The sequence below is a fragment of the Scomber japonicus genome, chromosome 18 (genome assembly GCF_027409825.1).
Source record: "Scomber japonicus isolate fScoJap1 chromosome 18, fScoJap1.pri, whole genome shotgun sequence".
Taxonomy (NCBI): domain Eukaryota; kingdom Metazoa; phylum Chordata; class Actinopteri; order Scombriformes; family Scombridae; genus Scomber; species Scomber japonicus.
Window position 1 is genome coordinate 10,708,752 of NC_070595.1, and position 18,424 is coordinate 10,727,175.

Consider the following 18,424-nt stretch of genomic DNA (forward strand, 5'->3'; position numbering starts at 1 on the left):
CATATATTTCCTTACACAATACATATTAGATTGTTTTGGATATTTATATTCTTATATAGAAAGTAATGCACACATCACAAGGGAAAGTATTTTCAATTTAATTTCTTTTAATATAATCTTATTTACATTGTATTTTTTCATAAATGTTTTAGTACATAGTAAGTTACAATACTCTTGCATCCATTACACAGTGAACTGAGAACCTAGAAAAAAATGCAGATTGAAATGATACTGCTTAACAGTCTTCAATCTACAGCAGAGCCCAACATTTTCCACATTACTCGCTCGACATTTAGGTTTTTGATTTCATTCACTTCTATGGAGGTTTGATGACCGTAAATAGACTTTGTTCATTCATGGCGGTCTTCAGGATGGTGACGACTTGACAAACGGGCAACCTTTTTACTAACATTCAGGCTATGGAGGAAAAACAGGTGTAGAGAAACATCCAGGCCACAAAGGAAAAAAAAAATGGTGAAATTGATAATGAAACATGTACGATTTTATTATACATGTCGCATACAACTGAAGAACTCCAGAAGCTGACTCCTTCTTTCCATTTTAACGGCTCATTTTTGTAAAATAATCCAGGTCACGCCCTCTGGACCTCTCCATAACGTCAGTAGAGTAAATCTCAAAAAAATGAGTTAGATTTTAAAATTAGGGCTGGGACGGTCGATCCCCTTTCACTTCAATAAATGTAACAAGATACTGAAAACACCAAAAGACAGTTTTCATACACTCACAAGAATATTTCTCCGCATTAATATGAATGTTAAAAAAAAAAAAAAAAAAAAAGTAACGAAATTCAATAAAACCCACTTTGTGGATTACTTGAATTGCAAAGTGACCCTTCAACTCTGGTAGAGGGGGTGATGAAGAGATTAGTGTGAGCTCTTTGTAGAGCATATAGCAGCTTGGTCAGTAATCACTTAGTAATAAATAATAAAACATCAGAGTGGATCAGAGTGGTCGCAGGTACAAACGGAAGAGACAAAAAGTTACCAAACAGAGGAGCAGGCTCATTTGATCTTCTTTTTTTTTGTCCTTTAACAGCGTAACCAGGTGCCATGCCTAACACACACTCATACACACACACGACACACTCTCACACACAACTTCAATCTCACTCTCTTACACACACACGCACGCATTCACACATCCTTGATACACGACAGTGGTTAAACATGAAGCATGAGTACAAGTCAATCAATCAGCTTGTCAGACAGAAAGACAATCGGTCTCCGCCTTGTTCTTCAGACATCTGATTTCAAAAGGTCTCTGTTCACAGGCTCATATGTGATTGGCCGATTCAGTCCGGTGACTCGGGGTGCGATTGGAGACAGAGTCAAATTCGCTGTGGCGGTAGACATTCTGAAGAATGACATCATAGCTTGTTAAAACTGAAGGATAAAAATGCTTCTTCAAAACATTTGAAAAATTTTTAAAATACTTTTCTTTTTGTTTGTTTTTGTTTTATTTCTTCCTCTCCTGCTGTGCTTCCTCCTTTAATCCCCCAAACAGTTCAGTGGTGAAGAGGTGGCAACAGACTCTGTGTGTGTGTGTGTGTGTGTGTGTATGTGTGTGTTCTTGTGATGCTTGGCTGCACCATATACTCGATATTCTGTGTATGTGTGTATATATGTAAAATGTCAAATAGTTGTGTGCAAGTGCAAGCGCAAGTGTTTCTGTGTATATGTTGGTTTGGTTGTGGATTCATCACTCCACAGCGAAGCCGCAGGTCTCCTCCACAGCCGTCAGCAGTTTCTCGTAAAGTTTCTCGTAAGACTCGTAGGGAGGGATGTCTATCCTGTTAAAACTAGAGACAGAGGAGGAGAATTAGTCATCCGGAGCCTGACACTTTAGCCAATGTTAAGAAATTCAGTGGGGTGCGTTTCATTTATGTATCCTTACCACGTGTGAGCCTTGGGCAGGTTGTCTGTGTTGGCATCTATCAAATGGATGGTGAAGAGCCTTGGTCCTGCAGAACCTGTAGAACCTTACACACATACATTCTAGTTATCACTGCTCTACTCTGGTACACAGAGCAATGCTTATCTGTTTAACATGATGGGAATTTTGTTTTTGTTGATATTCAGTGTGGACATGTGTGTAATTATGAATTTAAGATTTTATTTGTGCTGGGCATCAACAAAGCTGCCCAAAAAATTCCAACCAAAATCTCATATCACAACAGATCCACACTGACTTGGTATTATACCAAACTCTATAGAAAATAGGGTAAGAAATGATCAAATGAAAACTATGATTCAGGCCATGTTTTCTTAAATGAAGTAACTACAGATTCTAATGTGTATAATGTGCAGCTGCAGGTTATGAGTGTGTAAGACAATATAAATGTTGGATGCAGGCATTCTAAACTGGCACACTTGAATTGGCATTGAGCACCACCAATAATGACAGTAATTGATGCGTGACTCTGTGTGGACTCTGAACCAGTGCATGACCCACCCTGCAGCGCTTTGAATCCCTGCAAAGGGACTCTGGTGGAGCCCGTGACGAACTGCAGCAGGCGTCCTCTCCTCTCTTCGCTGAAGGCCTCCACCGCTTGCCAGAACCACCGAACCACGTTGCTTTCGCTTGTACAGTGCTTCAGGCGCGTGTTCGTCTTCCAGTCTGCGAGGTCGATCTTTCCCAGTCCGCCGATGATCAACTGGAAGAGAGGGAGAGATGTGATGTGCTGACTTCTATACATCCTTCTTTTTTGTGTGTCCAAAACTAGTATAATTAGACTTAAATGGCTAATTCAACATTCAGATGTGCAATATACAGAATTAGATTTTTATCTTTAATTCATTTTGACTTTATTTATTGTTTACAGACAACATACATACCTCAAGTTCTTTATGGTCAAAAGGTTTGAGGAGGTGCTGGGGGATGAGCTCACTGAAGCCCTTCTGAAGAGCCAGAAACTGGGCTTCAATTCCCCTCATGAACCTCCAGTTCACATAAAGTCTGAGAAACACAAACACACATTTGCATTAGACATTTCCACATGCATGAGCCATATGGTGGGTATATCCTATAAACTGTAGGGTATACAGAGACAGCTCAACAGTAATGCAGGTCATATAACTATATACTGTTATAAACTAGCAAAAGTAACGTACACAATAGTTGGAGAATTGTTTAAAGTCTGTACCTGAGATATAAAAAAAAGACAGAAGACACCTGTCACAGTGTTATTACCTTACGTATTCCTTCTTGTTCTCCTCAGTGACAGGGATATTACGCCCATTAGGTTTGAGCTCATGTTGTAGGAATTTCCCGAAGGCATTGTGCTCCACGCAGAATGTGTGGTCGAGGACTGAAGTGATGTCGTTCTCTCTGCAAACCAAAGATTACATTAGGTAACTGAGAAGCAGTCCCATACTGTCAGATAGACTAGATTTATTTGCAGGTGTGTTTGCTTACAATATCCACACGAGGCTCTTGTGCAACTCTGGGTCGGTGGTCTCCAGGTCGTTGAGCTGGATGGGTTTGCCCAGCAGCTGTTTGTAGAAGGGTAGCGTGAAGCTCCCGTTGATGTAGTGACCGTGAAAAACAGCCAGGCCCATGACGCGGCCCACAAAATGGAAGTATGACAAATGGTCCTGATGGAAAGAGAGGCAGAGAGTGAGAAAGTCAGAGGGAATCTCCCCCCTCACTCGGTTTAGCCATGAAGTGCTTTATGCGTGTGCGGTCCTGTGTACTTACGGGGTTGATGGAGGAGTCGGGGTTGATCTGTAGTGTGTAAATATTGTCTGTGGAGTACTGGAACAGGCCGTAATAGGGGTTCAACATTTCATGACACAGCAGGTAAAGCCACTCCCTACAGACAACCAGCACATTGTTAACAAATGTTTAAAACTCACAACATTGGTAGAACTTTAAAGAAAGTGAAAAAAGTGAAAAACACTAAATTACATGATGCAGTCTTTGTTTATCACCTTGAAAACTATCAGCTTTCATTTCTGATTATACAACAGTTACTTCTGACCAAGTAATTTGAATGGACATGGGGCCTTTCATTAGTGCTGATATAGAGTACAACAGCACTGCGACTTTTAACTATAAATGCATCACTCTACTTTACGGGCCGTTCCGCTGGGAGTAGACCAGCTGTTACAGATGTGGGACTTGATGTGGATGGAGATCATGGCAGTGAATGGGCACAGGTGAGATGCTTTATATAAGTATACAGAGACTAAAATGTGAATTGTGATCTCTAATGAATTGCAGAACATTTAAAAAAAAAAAAAAAAAAAAAAAGTAGCGGTAACAAAAAACTAAACTAAACATGTTTGTCTCACAGGTCTGAAAGCTCACTAAAAAGTTACTGTAGATCATCCATGTCTAATTTCACTGGTTACACAATAAATGGAGACATACAGATAGATGTACATGATACAGCGTAAAGTAATAAAAGCAATATTACATGAGAAGGAGTGCTGTTGTACTGAACATCAATGACTGGGTCATAGGCACCAGTGTGATTATGTAAATGTAGCCCTTTTGCTTTTCCTTACTGTATGAAGTATCTAAGCTGACAGTTTTTTCCTGTATTTGTGAGCGAGTCAGATTTTCCAGTTATTACTATGGATGAATACATGTGAAGGAAAAGCTGCAAAATGTCAAATATATTTAGTGGTTAGTTTCAAGTTCATCATCTATTTGGTTACAAACACCAAATCATTTTCCACACATTTTCCTAAACTGATGAACCGACCAATTATCTTACACACATACTATCAAAACCCTCCTTCTAAAACTTTCCGCTGTTTCTTTAACCGTCAATACTGTCAGTACAAGCCACGAAACCAGAGCCGTCACGTTAAGCTGTTTTCTTTCCCCCTGTTCTTATTTGTTTAGCTGGAGAAAAGATTGACTCGTGGGATGTGACTTAAAAAGCACAACACTTGAACATGTGTGGTGACAAAAAAAAAAATGGAGAGCCTTCAACAAACTGTGCAAGAGGGAAAAACAGCTGTGAATAGAGAGAGAAGAAGAAGAAAAAAAAAAAAAATCACCTGGCCACACCACCATAGTCCAGACCCTCCTCTCCCCGGAACTTCACCATGAGACGTTTCTTTAGGTCTTTGGGCCTCATCTTCATTATCTGCCTGTACGACTCCTACACACGCACACATACATACATGCAGCATTAATATGTTTATCACCGGACACACTAGTTATCTCATACAAAAGAAGCAATTAGAGACCTATAACACAGCCCTTTCAGATCAGTGTTTCTGTGTATTAGTATGCATAACCAGTGCTGCTTGTTGAGCTCTCCCAGTGGAAGGAAAAGGTTGTAGTGACTGCTGTTTGAGTCAGGAGGAGTGTAAACTTCCACAAGAAGGACCCTGCTGTGTCCACGCCGCTTTTACAGCTCGACGTATGGGTGAAATGTTTGTCAATTTAAAAAAAGTATCAGCTATTGTGACAAGTCTTTCACTGGTAGGTTTTTATACTTCTCTTCACTTCCTGGTGCACCCACCTCAAAGATCTCCTCGCGGGACACTTCAATGCGACAGTGTCCCGCTTGCGGCTGCTGGAGGGACAGCTCGTGGCGGAGCAGTTTCAGTTTATGGACCAGATCTCTCTCGTAGCGCGCCGCCACGTCTCCGTCTCCTCCTCCGCCGCCGCCGCCCACTCCTCCGCCTCCCCCTTCTTCGCCCCCCACTTCCATCTGGGGGGCTTGGGAGGAGTCCTTTGCTTGGGATTGCTGGCTGGAGGTGGGAAAGAAGCAGAGGGGGACAGTTGAAAGATGTAGCACAGAAAGACAGCAAAAAAAGAGAACTGACTTTATATATATTTATTTTTATTATGTGCTAGATTATGTTCTGTACTTTTGCCCAAACCAGCTAAATCTACTCTGAGCCCACATTTCTGTATATCACACGATTGAGTGTTATAAAAAGAGCTGATAACAGTTAGTAGGTCATGTCTAGGTCCAGTCAGAGTTCAGCGGTGACAGATGAGATTAACGACAGATTAAGCTTGAAACCACTTATTCTGTATGTGTCCGTCGCCCCGTGTTTTTTTTTTTGCCGTGTGCCCGTACCTGATAATAGTGTGCAGGCGCGGGTCTGTGAACTGTGTGGTTCGGTTATTGTGGTCGACAAAGTAGATCCGGCCAGACACGGTGCTTCGGACCTCCCAGCCCACTGGCAGCGGACCAAGCTCCTCACAGCTCACACTGGCCAGGTCCCTGCAGCGCACACACACACACACACACACACACACACACACACACACACACACATACATACACACACACACACACACACACAAAATAAACCAGACTGAGACATCAGCATCAGTTTGTTAAGCCTTCAAGCAGACAGCTCTCTATCAGCTCTGACTGTACATACTGTATGGTCTTAACCGCTCAAACTGACCTCAACTCAACGAAAATAGCCTGTGATTTTCTTTTAATCTGCTTGTGTAATTAGTACTGAACATAATTAAGGACAACACAGATTTCTGACCTTTATAGTCTAATACAACAGAAATAGGGTATTTGTTTGTGTGTGAGGGGAAAAAATAGACATTTCTGAATTCATTTCTCAATTTCAAATCACCTGAAAACAATACCCCATTAACTAATATTGTATTACAAAAAGTTCATATTTGCTTATCCTTAACATAACCTTTGTTCTTTCTTTTTCTCTTTGTCCCCTTCTCTGCAATGACCCTGTTTCTTTGCTGGGTTTATTTAAGGTCAGGTAGATCATTTCATCCCAGGTTATGCTTGGACTGGACATGAGTGAAGTGGGGTGCAATCATACCGCGGTATCCGAGGGTCGTGCCAGGTGCTGACGCCCGTCTGTGTGTGAAGGAAGTACACCTGGCCCTGCACTGTTGTTCGCTGCTCTGTTTAAAAAAATAAAAAAGGAAAATGTTATAAATCGACACGAGAGATTCGAGTTAGTTAAGTATCAAGAATTATGGGGCGTGTTTCACAGCCGGGGCCTGAAAGTATTTGACTGACCGTATCCCTCTGGGAGGTCAGGCGGTTGGTGCCCGTGAGGTCTGTTCTGAGGGGTGTGGCCGTGTCCTCTGGAATCCTGCCCTCTGATTCGCTGCGACTGAAGACGGCCCTCTTGACTGGGTGAGTCAAGCCGGCAGTTCCCGCCCCCCGCCGCACCGGTGGGGTCGGAATAGGGAAGCGGCTCCTCGCTGAAACATCCTTCAAACACAGGCCTACACACACAAACACATACACACACACACACGCACACACACATAATACTGAAGTCCTATTTTCTGTGTTTTACTGAAATCACATGATAGGTCAACTGCTCTTTATTTTGAACTCAACGGGATAAACAAATGATGATTATAACTGAACTGAGCTGCAGACACATCCTACAACACTGCAGCCTCCCAAAGTGGATCTCAGTCCTACGTCATATATGGATCCCAACATGACACCATGAGAGCTGAAAAGCCAAGCTGCTGGCATGACACCAAATTTGGGGGGGGTTCTGGTAACATGTGATTTGTCATGTCATTAAATTATACAGAAGGATAAAATCTAACATATATAAAGTGTTTCTATCCAGGAGATGAGAGCTAACTTCTTTGGTTTTGTGTTAAAAACTAAACATCACTGCTCCTATTAAGAAAAGCAGTGACATCATTTTCATCATCTTTCCCCTAATCTGACAGAGTGAAGCATCCAGAGTCATCCATGAGACACACGTGAACGTCTAGCAGTGTGACAATGAGTAACTATGTCTCTAAACTCCTTTTGGCGCCTGGAGCGTTAAAGTCTTGGTGATACACTCACCCATCATTTTCCAACAGTCCTCTGCAGTCCACCACGGGGCCTCCGCTGCCGATGCGGTCTCGCGTCTGTAAGCTCACTGGAAACGAGAGCGGTGATATAAAAAGTCAGAGAGGAGGGACACAGTGAGCGGGTGACACTGAGAGGGTGCAGAGTGAAAGAGGAGCAGCGCGGGGAGGGAAGACCGCAAGGGTGTAAAGATAATGTATTCATGTGTCCAGCCTTACCTACTATCTGCCCCCGCACTGCGTCGCTGTCCGAGGGGTTCAGTTTACATAGATCTAGTCGCTGGTCTGGAAGAGGAGGAAACAAGAGATGAATTTCTGACTGTGACGGTGAATCAGAGGGGACATTTTGGAGCTTGTGTGGATTTCTGTGGATTTAAAATCTGCAGGCTGGACACACAAAACTTACATCCTGTGTCTTTTAGCCTGCTGATGGCATTGGAAAGAAGTCGTATACAGCCCAAGAAGCCTGCCCCCTGTCGTTTATGGATCTTCTTGTGATTCCATATACTGATTGTGATTGAATCTGTCTTTCCGATGTAGCTGAAAAACAAGACACGTGGTCACATACCTACCTCTTCCTACAAAGTTTATTAACATAATTTGGCATCAATAAAAGCCATCTGAAAGCCTAAACATTCATTAAACACAAGAAATATAAAAGTATCCAGCACTAGAAAATAATCCTTCATTTACTAAACACCAGTTTTTTGGAAAAATCTGAATATAACAAGGATGATAAACATCTTCAACGTCTTTTAAATATATTCTCACAGTTAAATAAAAGTAGGAAGAGTAAATCAATATGGTAAGGTGGAGGAGACTCACAGGTCATAGTGCTGATTCCATTTGGGGTCCAGTGTGCTCTTGACTGTGTCTGTAGAGTGGCATTGACCTGATCCGTCCACCACTACCTTGGCAAATGGATCTGGCAGGCCTGCAGGTACACAATGCTAATTAATAGTTTGCATCTACTAAATTACATTGGAGAAAAAGATGATAGGATACAAAAGATGACTATAGAGAGCAGTATTTAGAACAAAGCAGGGATTTCTATCACTGCAGAGACATAAAGCTTCATCTTTACCCAGCACCTTGTCCTGAGGCTGGCCTGCAATTTGAAAATCCTCTGACCCAATAACAGCATTATATTCGGATAAAACTCTTACTAACAGCTTCTGCGATGCATAATTAATCAAAGCGTGGTGACACCGGTGCAAATGAAAACCCTCATCCTGGCAGTCTCGGCCCGACAAACTCCCAACAAATCTAATTTGGCATGTTCACAGAAGCTTTGCGGCGGCGAACAAACGCCTGATTGTGGGTCGAACGCTGGCCAGCCACACTTGTTATTGTGGTGCTATTACAGGTCAACACAGCTGTCCTTTCTTTGACGGTGCAGTGGAAATGCAAACGATCATGAAGCCGCGCGCAGCTAATGATCCACACTGCACATTTGTTTACAGCTTTGCTTTTGATGGTGCGCACAAAGACCCCCAGTGAAACATATCATCTCGTCGTGTATACCAATTATCATGAGTCAAGATTCAAATGAAGAGGTACTTACGAAAGAAGTCTTTCTTTGCGAGGTTCTTGGCACATAATACTGTAAAAAGGAGAAAAAAAAGAGATCATTATGAACTAAATGCCAAAAACGCAAACATGTAAATGATCTCACAGTGTGTAGGCTGCTGATACAAATGTGTGTGTGTGTAGGAAGAAAGCTTGTTAGGATAATACATGAATGCCAGAGGATGGTAATGAGCAGGAAAACTTATGTGACATACAGACAGACAGAGTGAACAATAAAGTATAAGCTAGCATTGGGATCATTGAACATGCACACACACAGACAGACACACACACACACACACACACACACACAAACACACACACACACATACACAGGCCGCCCACAGTGAAAGTAGCTGAATGCCTCCTCTGCCACATCATCTTTGTGGATTCAGAGAGCAAATCTCCAACTGACCGAGACTTTGTGAATTTCTAAGTGTGTGCTGAGTATTAAGTTTATTGTGTTTGTGTGTGTGTGTGTGTGTGTGTGATTCAGGGTGAGAGCGGGGATATGTCAGTCTCAGTCAGCTCAGGCAGGACTGTTGTCACACTAAATCATACAGCTGAACCACAATAAGCTCATTTTCAGAAAGGCGGTCGTGTCCAGTCAGTCACGAGTACCCGTCCTGATTATAGAGCAGTGTGGGCAACGGACAAAAACAAGCTGCGAGTTTGTTTTCTGGGCTGATGTAATTCATCCACCGAGGTTGTTATTGACACCAAAACTGCAATAATATTTACACCGAAGGCCTTAACGTCCACTTCTGAATAACTGCACTTAAGCTTATTTTTAGGAACTGAGTGTGGCACAGGAACAATGTTGAGAGGTAAACATCTTCAGGAGAAAACAGTCATCGTTGTTTTTTAAGTTTGATCGCCCTGACTTTTCCCATAGCTCCACTTCACTATGATGTTGACATATATGATTTTTTAGTGAAATATCTCAACATTCACAACCTCCTCATGAAACAAGGACATTAAAAATCTTTGTATTTGTTCTTTAAATCTGTGGGCTGAATTTGTGGAATCAGTTCAGAAGATGAGATAAATGGATGAGAAGGGGCTGTGTTCACCGGTTAGGGTTAAAGTTATGGTTATAGAGGAGTAGTGAGGAAGGGGTAGGAATGTATGAGTATACTTCTTCATATTCCTTTTCCAACACTGTCATTCTTATTTTGTTTCTCTTCTTTATCTGTTTTTATTCTCATATCAAATCCATCGACGTCAGCATGTTAGCAATGTGAGCAAAGCCTCGGTAGTGTCTGACAGAGCTGGTAACATGGCTGTAATCACTTCAGTCTTGCTATTGTACACTTTAAAAAACATCCTTACTGCAAAGATTGACTTGATTGTTGCATTTTCTTTAAAAACCAAGTGAGCGGAGGAAACACTGCAGCTATGAACATTTTTACCCATACGGGAACTGATGTGGCTGTAGACGCTACTATATTTATACACTATCAAACATCTGCATTATTAACTACATGTAGGCTGCTGTGTGTGTGTGTGTGAATAAAACGTTATATGTGCTTTGATTTTCACTGTGAGTGTGTCCTTGTGTGATTGTTGAGAGTCAGCATCGGTAATGAGTCCACAAAAAAAAAAAAAAAAAAAAAAGCACTTTGCTTGTTTTAAAGGAAAACACAACGATAAGCGTTAATGTTTAATGCAGTGGGAAACATCTCTAGAGCCGCTGTGTAAACACCTTGTTAGAAAGTCTTGAGCTGATCACTGATGCAATATCAAATACACACACTGTGAAGCCCAAGATACATGAGCAACAGGTGTATCTCAGACATTACAGTGTTATCACCACTGCCCTGGATACTCCTGAGGGTCTGAGGTAGATTATGTAACCCATGTAAATCACCTGTTCGCTGTTAGACGGGGGGAGGGAGGGGAAGGGGGGGGGGCATGGAGGAAGAGGGGGAGGAGTATTGTCACATACATTGATTTGAATTTAATGAAGGTTTCGTCTCCTCTACCAGAGCTCTAAATGAGGGTATCATGCAATCCGGTTACAGCTGAAGCGATGAGTCAGTTATCACACCCTTTTCTACAGTTAGTCAATCATTTCATGTGAAATTGCCAAATATTTACTAGCTCCAGCTTCTCTAATGTGAAGATTTGCTGCTTTGTGTTTTGTTTGAGAAATATGAGTCAAATTAGTGTTATATTATATGAACAAAATAATCAATAAATCAACACAGTTATAGTCGATAATTCCCTTAATTCATCTCTATGCTGACTGAACAGTGGTGGAGATATTTTGGCAACAGATCAGGGATTATATTGGTATTGTAGTGTCATTTTAAATTTGACACTGATTACTAAAACGTTATCATAGCTTTGAGGTCCAGCTGAAAATCTGGCAAGATTTGGTTTGGCCCAGACAACCATGGAGGAAGTCAGTCAGTCAGCCAGCGGTTTAGGATGTGGTAACTGGTGGCGTAAATGAGTCTGGTGTAGCCTGGTCTTCTTCCTGTGATTAACCCATAGAGAATGGCTGCAGGATATCCTTCCCCTCTTCCTCAGAGAGCCCGTTCATTCCTCCCTCCTCTTGACTCACACATTCCACACCGAGACCTCATCTCTCCTACCGACACAATGAGAGGAGCGCGGCGATGAGAGGAGAGAGGGGAGAGAATCAGGTTTCTAAAACGTGCCCCTGCCTCCTCTTTCAGACGAGCGGCGGAGGAAAGACTCTCTGTCTGTCTCTGTCGCCGTTGCTCTATCCACCCCTTTCACCCTCCAATCTCCTGCCAGAGACGAGGGACACCCCTAATTTTCACCCGCTCTTCTCTTTTCAGCCTCTTGACCGGCTCTTCTGTGGCGCTGTGAATGTGTAACGGGGCCTTTCTCAGCGTCTCAGGAAATTCCTCTTTCTGCCAAGGTCACGGCTGGTAAAGACACACACAGTAACAGCTCAGCTGGTTCTCAATTTTCCCCCCGCTGCCGCTTTCTTTTTTGGCATTCGTGTCTGCTCTTTTTACAAAAAAAAAAAGAAAAAGAAAACCTGCGAGCTGTAGAGAGCTGGCGGGGGAAGAATGCTATTCATCCAATCTTGAGGGAAACAAGCAGAAACTGTACAAGAGAGAAGATTAAAAAAAAAAAAAAAAAAAAAATCCTGAGTTGCTTCTGTAGCTGCACAATCAAACCAGAGTTACTTTGGACGTGACGGCACTCCAGCTGTAGCCCTGCAAACGTTAGCACTAGTTTAGCCTCTTCAGCAGATGTGGCAGAGTTTGTGTCTTCTCCAGTCTGGCTTCACTGCTTATGGAGGAGAAACTCTCCATATATCTGAGGGTGCAGCTATCATCACAATCGCTTATCGCTTCCACTCTCTTTTTCCCCCCCTCCCTCCTCGTCTTTTCCAGAGGACATCCACTTTCTTCACCGGTAGCTCAAACAATGCTTTGCAGTAGGAAATGGGCGTGTGCTTTGATGTGCACGCCAAAAAACTGCAGACTGAATGGCCGTTGATCACGTTTATTTCTGCTGTTAGATCCACACCGAGTTTATCTTAGTTACTGAGCTCGTTTTAATCGTCCAGTCCTAATTTTTGCTCTTCTCTTAACACCTTTAACAGAGAAGAACAATAAATGTGCTCTTCTGGAGCTTTACTGGATTCAGTAAATCTGTACGACTTTAAACTGCAGACACTTTGAGGTTCATTAAAACGTCTTAAATCACCGACGCTCGGAGCGGAAGCCAAGAAAAGAAGTCGAGGTGAAGGGAACCATCTCTGCCCTGGGATGAATAATCACAGGCCGAGACAGAAATGATGAATGGTAAAAATCTGGAAGGGGTGGAGGTGGAGGTAGGGGTGGGGTAGGGTGGTGGACTAGACTGGACCGTTACTGTCTCGGAGTGCACTCGCAGATTTACAAGTAAAAAGCTGAGTGACCTGCGCCAGATTTACCACAGTGTCATTTCCTGTGTAACCTTCTCCTCTCCGCTACGAAAACAAAGCAATAAACGGCGGGCACATGCAAATATCTCACCTACTTAATAACGGAGGCTGCACCCGCATCTGAACACACACACACACGTACACACACATACACACACACGCACAAAATGACTAATAACTTTCTCTGCTCACTGCCAGCCAAACAAAGTGTAGCACTGAGTTTAATATTAGTTGTTAAATAAGCAAAAAACCAATTCATTTTAGACCACACACACACATACACACATACACACACACACAGTACTGTATGTGTCTCTCCAGCCACTTTTCCACATTTATGTTGTGTACTTGGGTTTGTTTCTGCACATGCTGCGGGCTCAGTCAGTGAGAGGATTAGAAGTGCTTATGCTGCTTCCTAAGTAAGCATGATTCCCCCCCTTTTCCTCTCTCTCTAAACACACTTTAAGCTACTTTTTTTTCCTCTTCTATTTCCTCCATCATTCTTTATTCCTCATTCCTTTACTCTCCTGTCCTCTTTCCCTCTCCGACGAGTGTCACAGAGTCAAACGGTTGTCCTGGCGCTGACCCGTTCACTCCGAGTACCTGGCAGCGAAAAAACCTGAGCGGCACGTGACTCTTCCGTGAGCTAATTAACGTTATCCTGCTGAATCAGTGATGCCTTCATCCATTAGGCGGCATTATTTACAATAAGCTCCATTCATTTCTAATCTAAAAACACTCCTTTATTTAGCTTTTGACCTGTTTATTTCCTTAAAATCTTCTGGTGCTGCTGAGCAAGCTTCAGTGGCAGCTGTTGATGCCTCTCTGATGGGTAGCTATTTAGGATATTAAACTTTTAATATCTTTTATTTGCTGCTTTTCTCTTTTTAAAAAAAAATATAATTATAAACTTAATATATTTTTGGACAACTGGACGGACGAGGCTCGTGAAAGAAAACTGTGATGAGAAAATAAGCAAGTTATGAGAAGTTTTCCTCAATAAAATACAAAATTATTACCTAAAAAATGGCAGTGTTTCCCTTTAATTATATAGACTGTGGCGGCCTGCCATAGTCTACTTTGTGCCGCCACAGTTTCACAGTGAGCTGAACATGTCTATACACTCTCCAAAACGTTCCGTTGGTATATTGCTGTGTATTGAGTTCTTCAGATATATCAACATATTATCAAATGAGATATAGGATGAGATGTGTGATCTTCCTTTGTGTGGATTATATTGTTGAATTACTGAATGAACTCTGCTGCAAGGAGGCTCAGATCCGCCCCCGCTGAGACAGAGGAGAGGAGCAGAAAACGTTAGCCTCTGCTATAGTTTGCTGTCACTTCTCGTTGCATTGTTCTGCTCTACTCTCAGAGAGTCTGTTCAATGTGAGAATAATAATTACGCCTTGCTGTTCTGTATAAAAGGTCGAGACACCGAATCAGGTCAATAAAATGTTATTTTCTGATTGGTAACAGCGGTTACGTTCAACAGCACAAATAAACTTCCCCTACACACCTCCACCTAACCCTGAAGCTCCACCTCAAACCTCTGAATCTGAAACACCTGTGTGCTGTTTAAAATGCAGCTGCAGCAGCATTATACTACTTTATTTGGTTTGGTTTAAAAAAGCACAGTCTTAATGAGAGATCTTCTTTATATCCATCGGAACAATAAATCAATTCTGACCCTGATCCACTTCTAAGACATCTGGAAGTTGAGTCTTTCATTAATCAGAAAGGACAGTTGTTGTTGGTTATTTAAAGAAACACAACGTAGAAAAAGATATTTAGTGAAACAGTAGTATATATATGTTTATATGTAATTAACTAGTTGAACCTGGATAATAACCTCTGCTTTCTATGCTTCAGAGCTGAAATATGGGCATTAGTCTTTTTTGATCGTTTGTTTCTAACATTTATGAACTGGTAAAATGTAGGCTATTTCCTGAGCTTTGTTGGTGTGAACTTTTTGCTGTGTCATCACCATTCAACCAGTAGTTATATTACTAAAGCACAAATAAAAAAAATCTAGACATAACCTCTTAATTTTGCTTTCAGAGTAAGTATACCAGCATGATGCATTTGACTTAAAGTTTTTTTTGACTGAGATCCTACCACCATAGTCTCAAACTTCTGGCAATACCTTTTCAGAGAATGAATAAATAAAACTAAGAATTTGATGTTTGGTGCCAACTTTTAGTGTCGACACTGTTGTTATATTTTGGTCGAGACTCTAAAATGTATTTAGGTTGAATGCACAGCTAAACCAAGAAAAAGCTATTTCAGCAAGTGTTTCTCCACTAAGTCTAATACCATCCATTCACGTCTCACTAGCCAGCGCTACCTCAGGATAATAATGTCACATTTTTCTTACAGACACAGCACTTCTCCTTTAGCTATCTTAAGCGTATCCACATACAAAAAAAACCACATATGATAGACACAGAGACACAACAACCTCCTTGGCTAGCTTAAACATGTCCATATAAACACAAGCGCGTCTCTGAAATGTGAACCGGTGTCAAACTGGCCTTTCTCTTTGTCTGCGTCCCTGCCACAGACACACAGGCCTTTCTGATGTAGGCCAAACAACCCCGCTCACTGACAGACTAAACAGAGCGCCGGGCCAGCGGGACAGCATTGCGCTCCCATTGGCTCATCGCACATTCCTCACCCAATTAGAATTCCACTCATACCTGTGGGGGCGGGGCACAGTCAGGGGCAATAACCTCTGTTAGCATCTGAGCTGATATAATGACTGACTGGTTTATACACACAAACGCCACGCTCCACACACACACACACACACACACACACACACACACACACACACACACACACACACACACACACACACACACACACACACACACTCCTTTCTTTCATCTTGATTCATCCTGCTGATAATTTATTGCACTTAACTGGAACAATCTGCAGGTGTTATTTTATTGGGAGTACATATCCTGGATTTATTACCTCAGTACTGGCTCCATCATAAACCTGATGGGTTTTACTGTATTTTGTATTTCTTCTTACAAGGCCTACAATTAGTGATTATTGTTATTATCAATTAATTAAATAGTTATTTTCTTAATTAATCTGTTGGCCCTTAAAATGTCACCACACAATGAGAAAATCCCAATCACATGTTCCCAATGCTCCTGGTGCCACCTTCAACAAAAGTCTCCAACTAAAATGTTCACGATTGAAGAAGCTGGTATCTGGTAATATTTCAATAAACTGATCGACCAACTACTTGTTCCACTTCTACTTTTTATTGCTACACCCTATTTATGCTCTGAGATATCTTGAATTTTCTTATTCAGTGTGTAATGTGTCTTTTGTTTTTTTTTAGATGAGTTTTCCCTGGTCTACTTTGACGGTTTGAGCTTAATTAGGACCCAAAGGTGCTGTGAGGTCATTGACACACTCTCTGTAATACTGTTCCTAATAAAGAAACTTTATTTGACTTATACTGAGGTAAACAGACTGTGATATGTGTCAGATCTGCCACTTTTATCTCCTGAATTTATCTGTCCTGACATACTTAAAAAAACATCCATCACAATCATGCACTTGATGTACCCTCCCGCTCTGGTTCACACCAACCACATCTAGAAATATTTAGTCTGCCAGCAAGCACATTCTGGTGTGTGTTTGCTTAATTTTGAAAAGCAGAAGAAGGACAAGGCGTCTGCCCAGCGGCACAGAGTGGTCATTTCCATTTGAATAGAGACCCCTGGGTGCCCAGTGGGGTTACATTAGCTACAGTAAAAACCATTGTTCCAGCTGTGTCCGTGTGTGTATGTGTGAGTGTGTGAGAGAGAGAGACTCCTATCTGCCCTGCAGAGGACAAACTGACCCAAAAAAAATATGAGTTGAGTACAGGGTACCCAAAAGAGCAAACGTGTCCATCTCCTCTGGGTAAGGATAAGTTCAACGAGTCAGACGTTTGTCTAACCGACAGTCACCCAATCAATAGTCAAAGCTAATCTGGGCTAACATGTCAAATCTACCGACACATCGATCTTCAGAGAGGCTGTTGTTCGACATTTGCTTTCATCCTTGGTACAGAGCTCGTCGCATTCAGGTCAAGCGACGGGTTCGGCTGGTGATCAGCCCCCCCAAAAAAGGGTGTAGCTAGCAAGCGTTAGCGGTCAACATTAACTACAATGTTACTGAGAGCTACCGCTAGCTGGTTACTGTTAGCAATTGATAAAGTTTCTTAACATGGCTTTCAATGGCCGGTGTTTTTTCAATGACCCGACTAGTCACCAGCAGACTAATCGGCTGTGAAACCCACAGGATAGTGGTCTGCTCCTTGGCTGTCCTCTCGGTAAATTGGTTAGCATCTCAGCTAACAAGCTAGCACTTGTGCGGCTGTCTGCCACACAAAAACCGGATGTTTAGGCAAACAGCACACCAGAGAGCCTCCGAGATACTTCGTGGTGTCTTGGTAGGTTTCCTAGGTATCAACTCTTCGCGATAGCGGTTTGTAGGTAAAGGCGTTTTTGGCTCCAGTTGAAACATGCACCGTAAGCGATTTTTTTTACCTGTCAGTCGGATTTTGATGCTGGACCCGTTCCTCCGAGTCCCGGGATTCGACATCACTCCGGGAAAAAACGATCACTCAAACTTCCCCGTGGAGTCTCCCCAAAAACACCGTTTCACAACTCAGCGGGAAGGCGAATCACTTCAGTTCACAAACATGCGGTTTGTTGTTGTTTTCCTCACGGGTACAAATGTATTATTTCATCGCAAAGTCCTGCGCTCCTTCGAAATCCAACAACACGGGAGAACATTTTCGGGCAGGCTCAAGCACGTACTGACGTCATGCTCTTAACGGGTATAACATTACGTGCGCGCTTCTGGGAAACGTGCGTGTGCCCGCATGGAATCTCACAATGAAGTATGTCACGGGTCGGTTTTGCTTTTATTTCAGGTATTTGGAGCACATATCCCCCTGATTGTTTTAATTTATTTACATTAGTTTATGTCTATTATATTTTTTGGTACAAACACATACAATCATACTAAAGAAATGTTTCAATTAAGATATTTAGTTGGATGATAAACTAATAAGATGGAGAAGACAAGTCAAAAGTATAGCACATTTGAAAACATTTACACAAAACA

The 18,424-nt window shown here is 42.1% G+C and overlaps 1 protein-coding gene across 3 annotated transcripts; it reads right to left on the bottom strand.

Annotated features, from left to right (window-relative positions):
- Positions 1-87: 87 nt before the first annotated feature.
- On the bottom strand, positions 88-18,082 carry smurf1 (SMAD specific E3 ubiquitin protein ligase 1). Of its 3 annotated transcripts, none has more exons than XM_053337786.1 (18): positions 17,842-18,082; positions 9,368-9,406; positions 8,629-8,737; positions 8,210-8,343; positions 8,023-8,088; positions 7,799-7,874; positions 6,998-7,209; positions 6,795-6,879; positions 6,068-6,214; positions 5,501-5,732; positions 5,031-5,134; positions 3,718-3,832; positions 3,436-3,614; positions 3,211-3,348; positions 2,856-2,976; positions 2,473-2,674; positions 1,915-1,990; positions 88-1,819 (listed from the first exon to the last, which is right to left on the bottom strand). In XM_053337786.1, exons 1-18 carry the CDS (start codon positions 17,894-17,896, stop codon positions 1,720-1,722), a joined length of 2,190 nt encoding a protein of 729 aa, XP_053193761.1. In that variant the 5' UTR covers positions 17,897-18,082; the 3' UTR covers positions 88-1,719. The 3 variants fall into 3 exon arrangements, with proteins under 3 accessions (XP_053193761.1, XP_053193760.1, XP_053193759.1); XM_053337785.1 differs by having other exon boundaries at positions 1,915-1,999; XM_053337784.1 differs by lacking the exons at positions 88-1,819; positions 1,915-1,990 and having other exon boundaries at positions 2,216-2,674.
- Between the last annotated feature and the right edge of the window lie 342 nt (positions 18,083-18,424).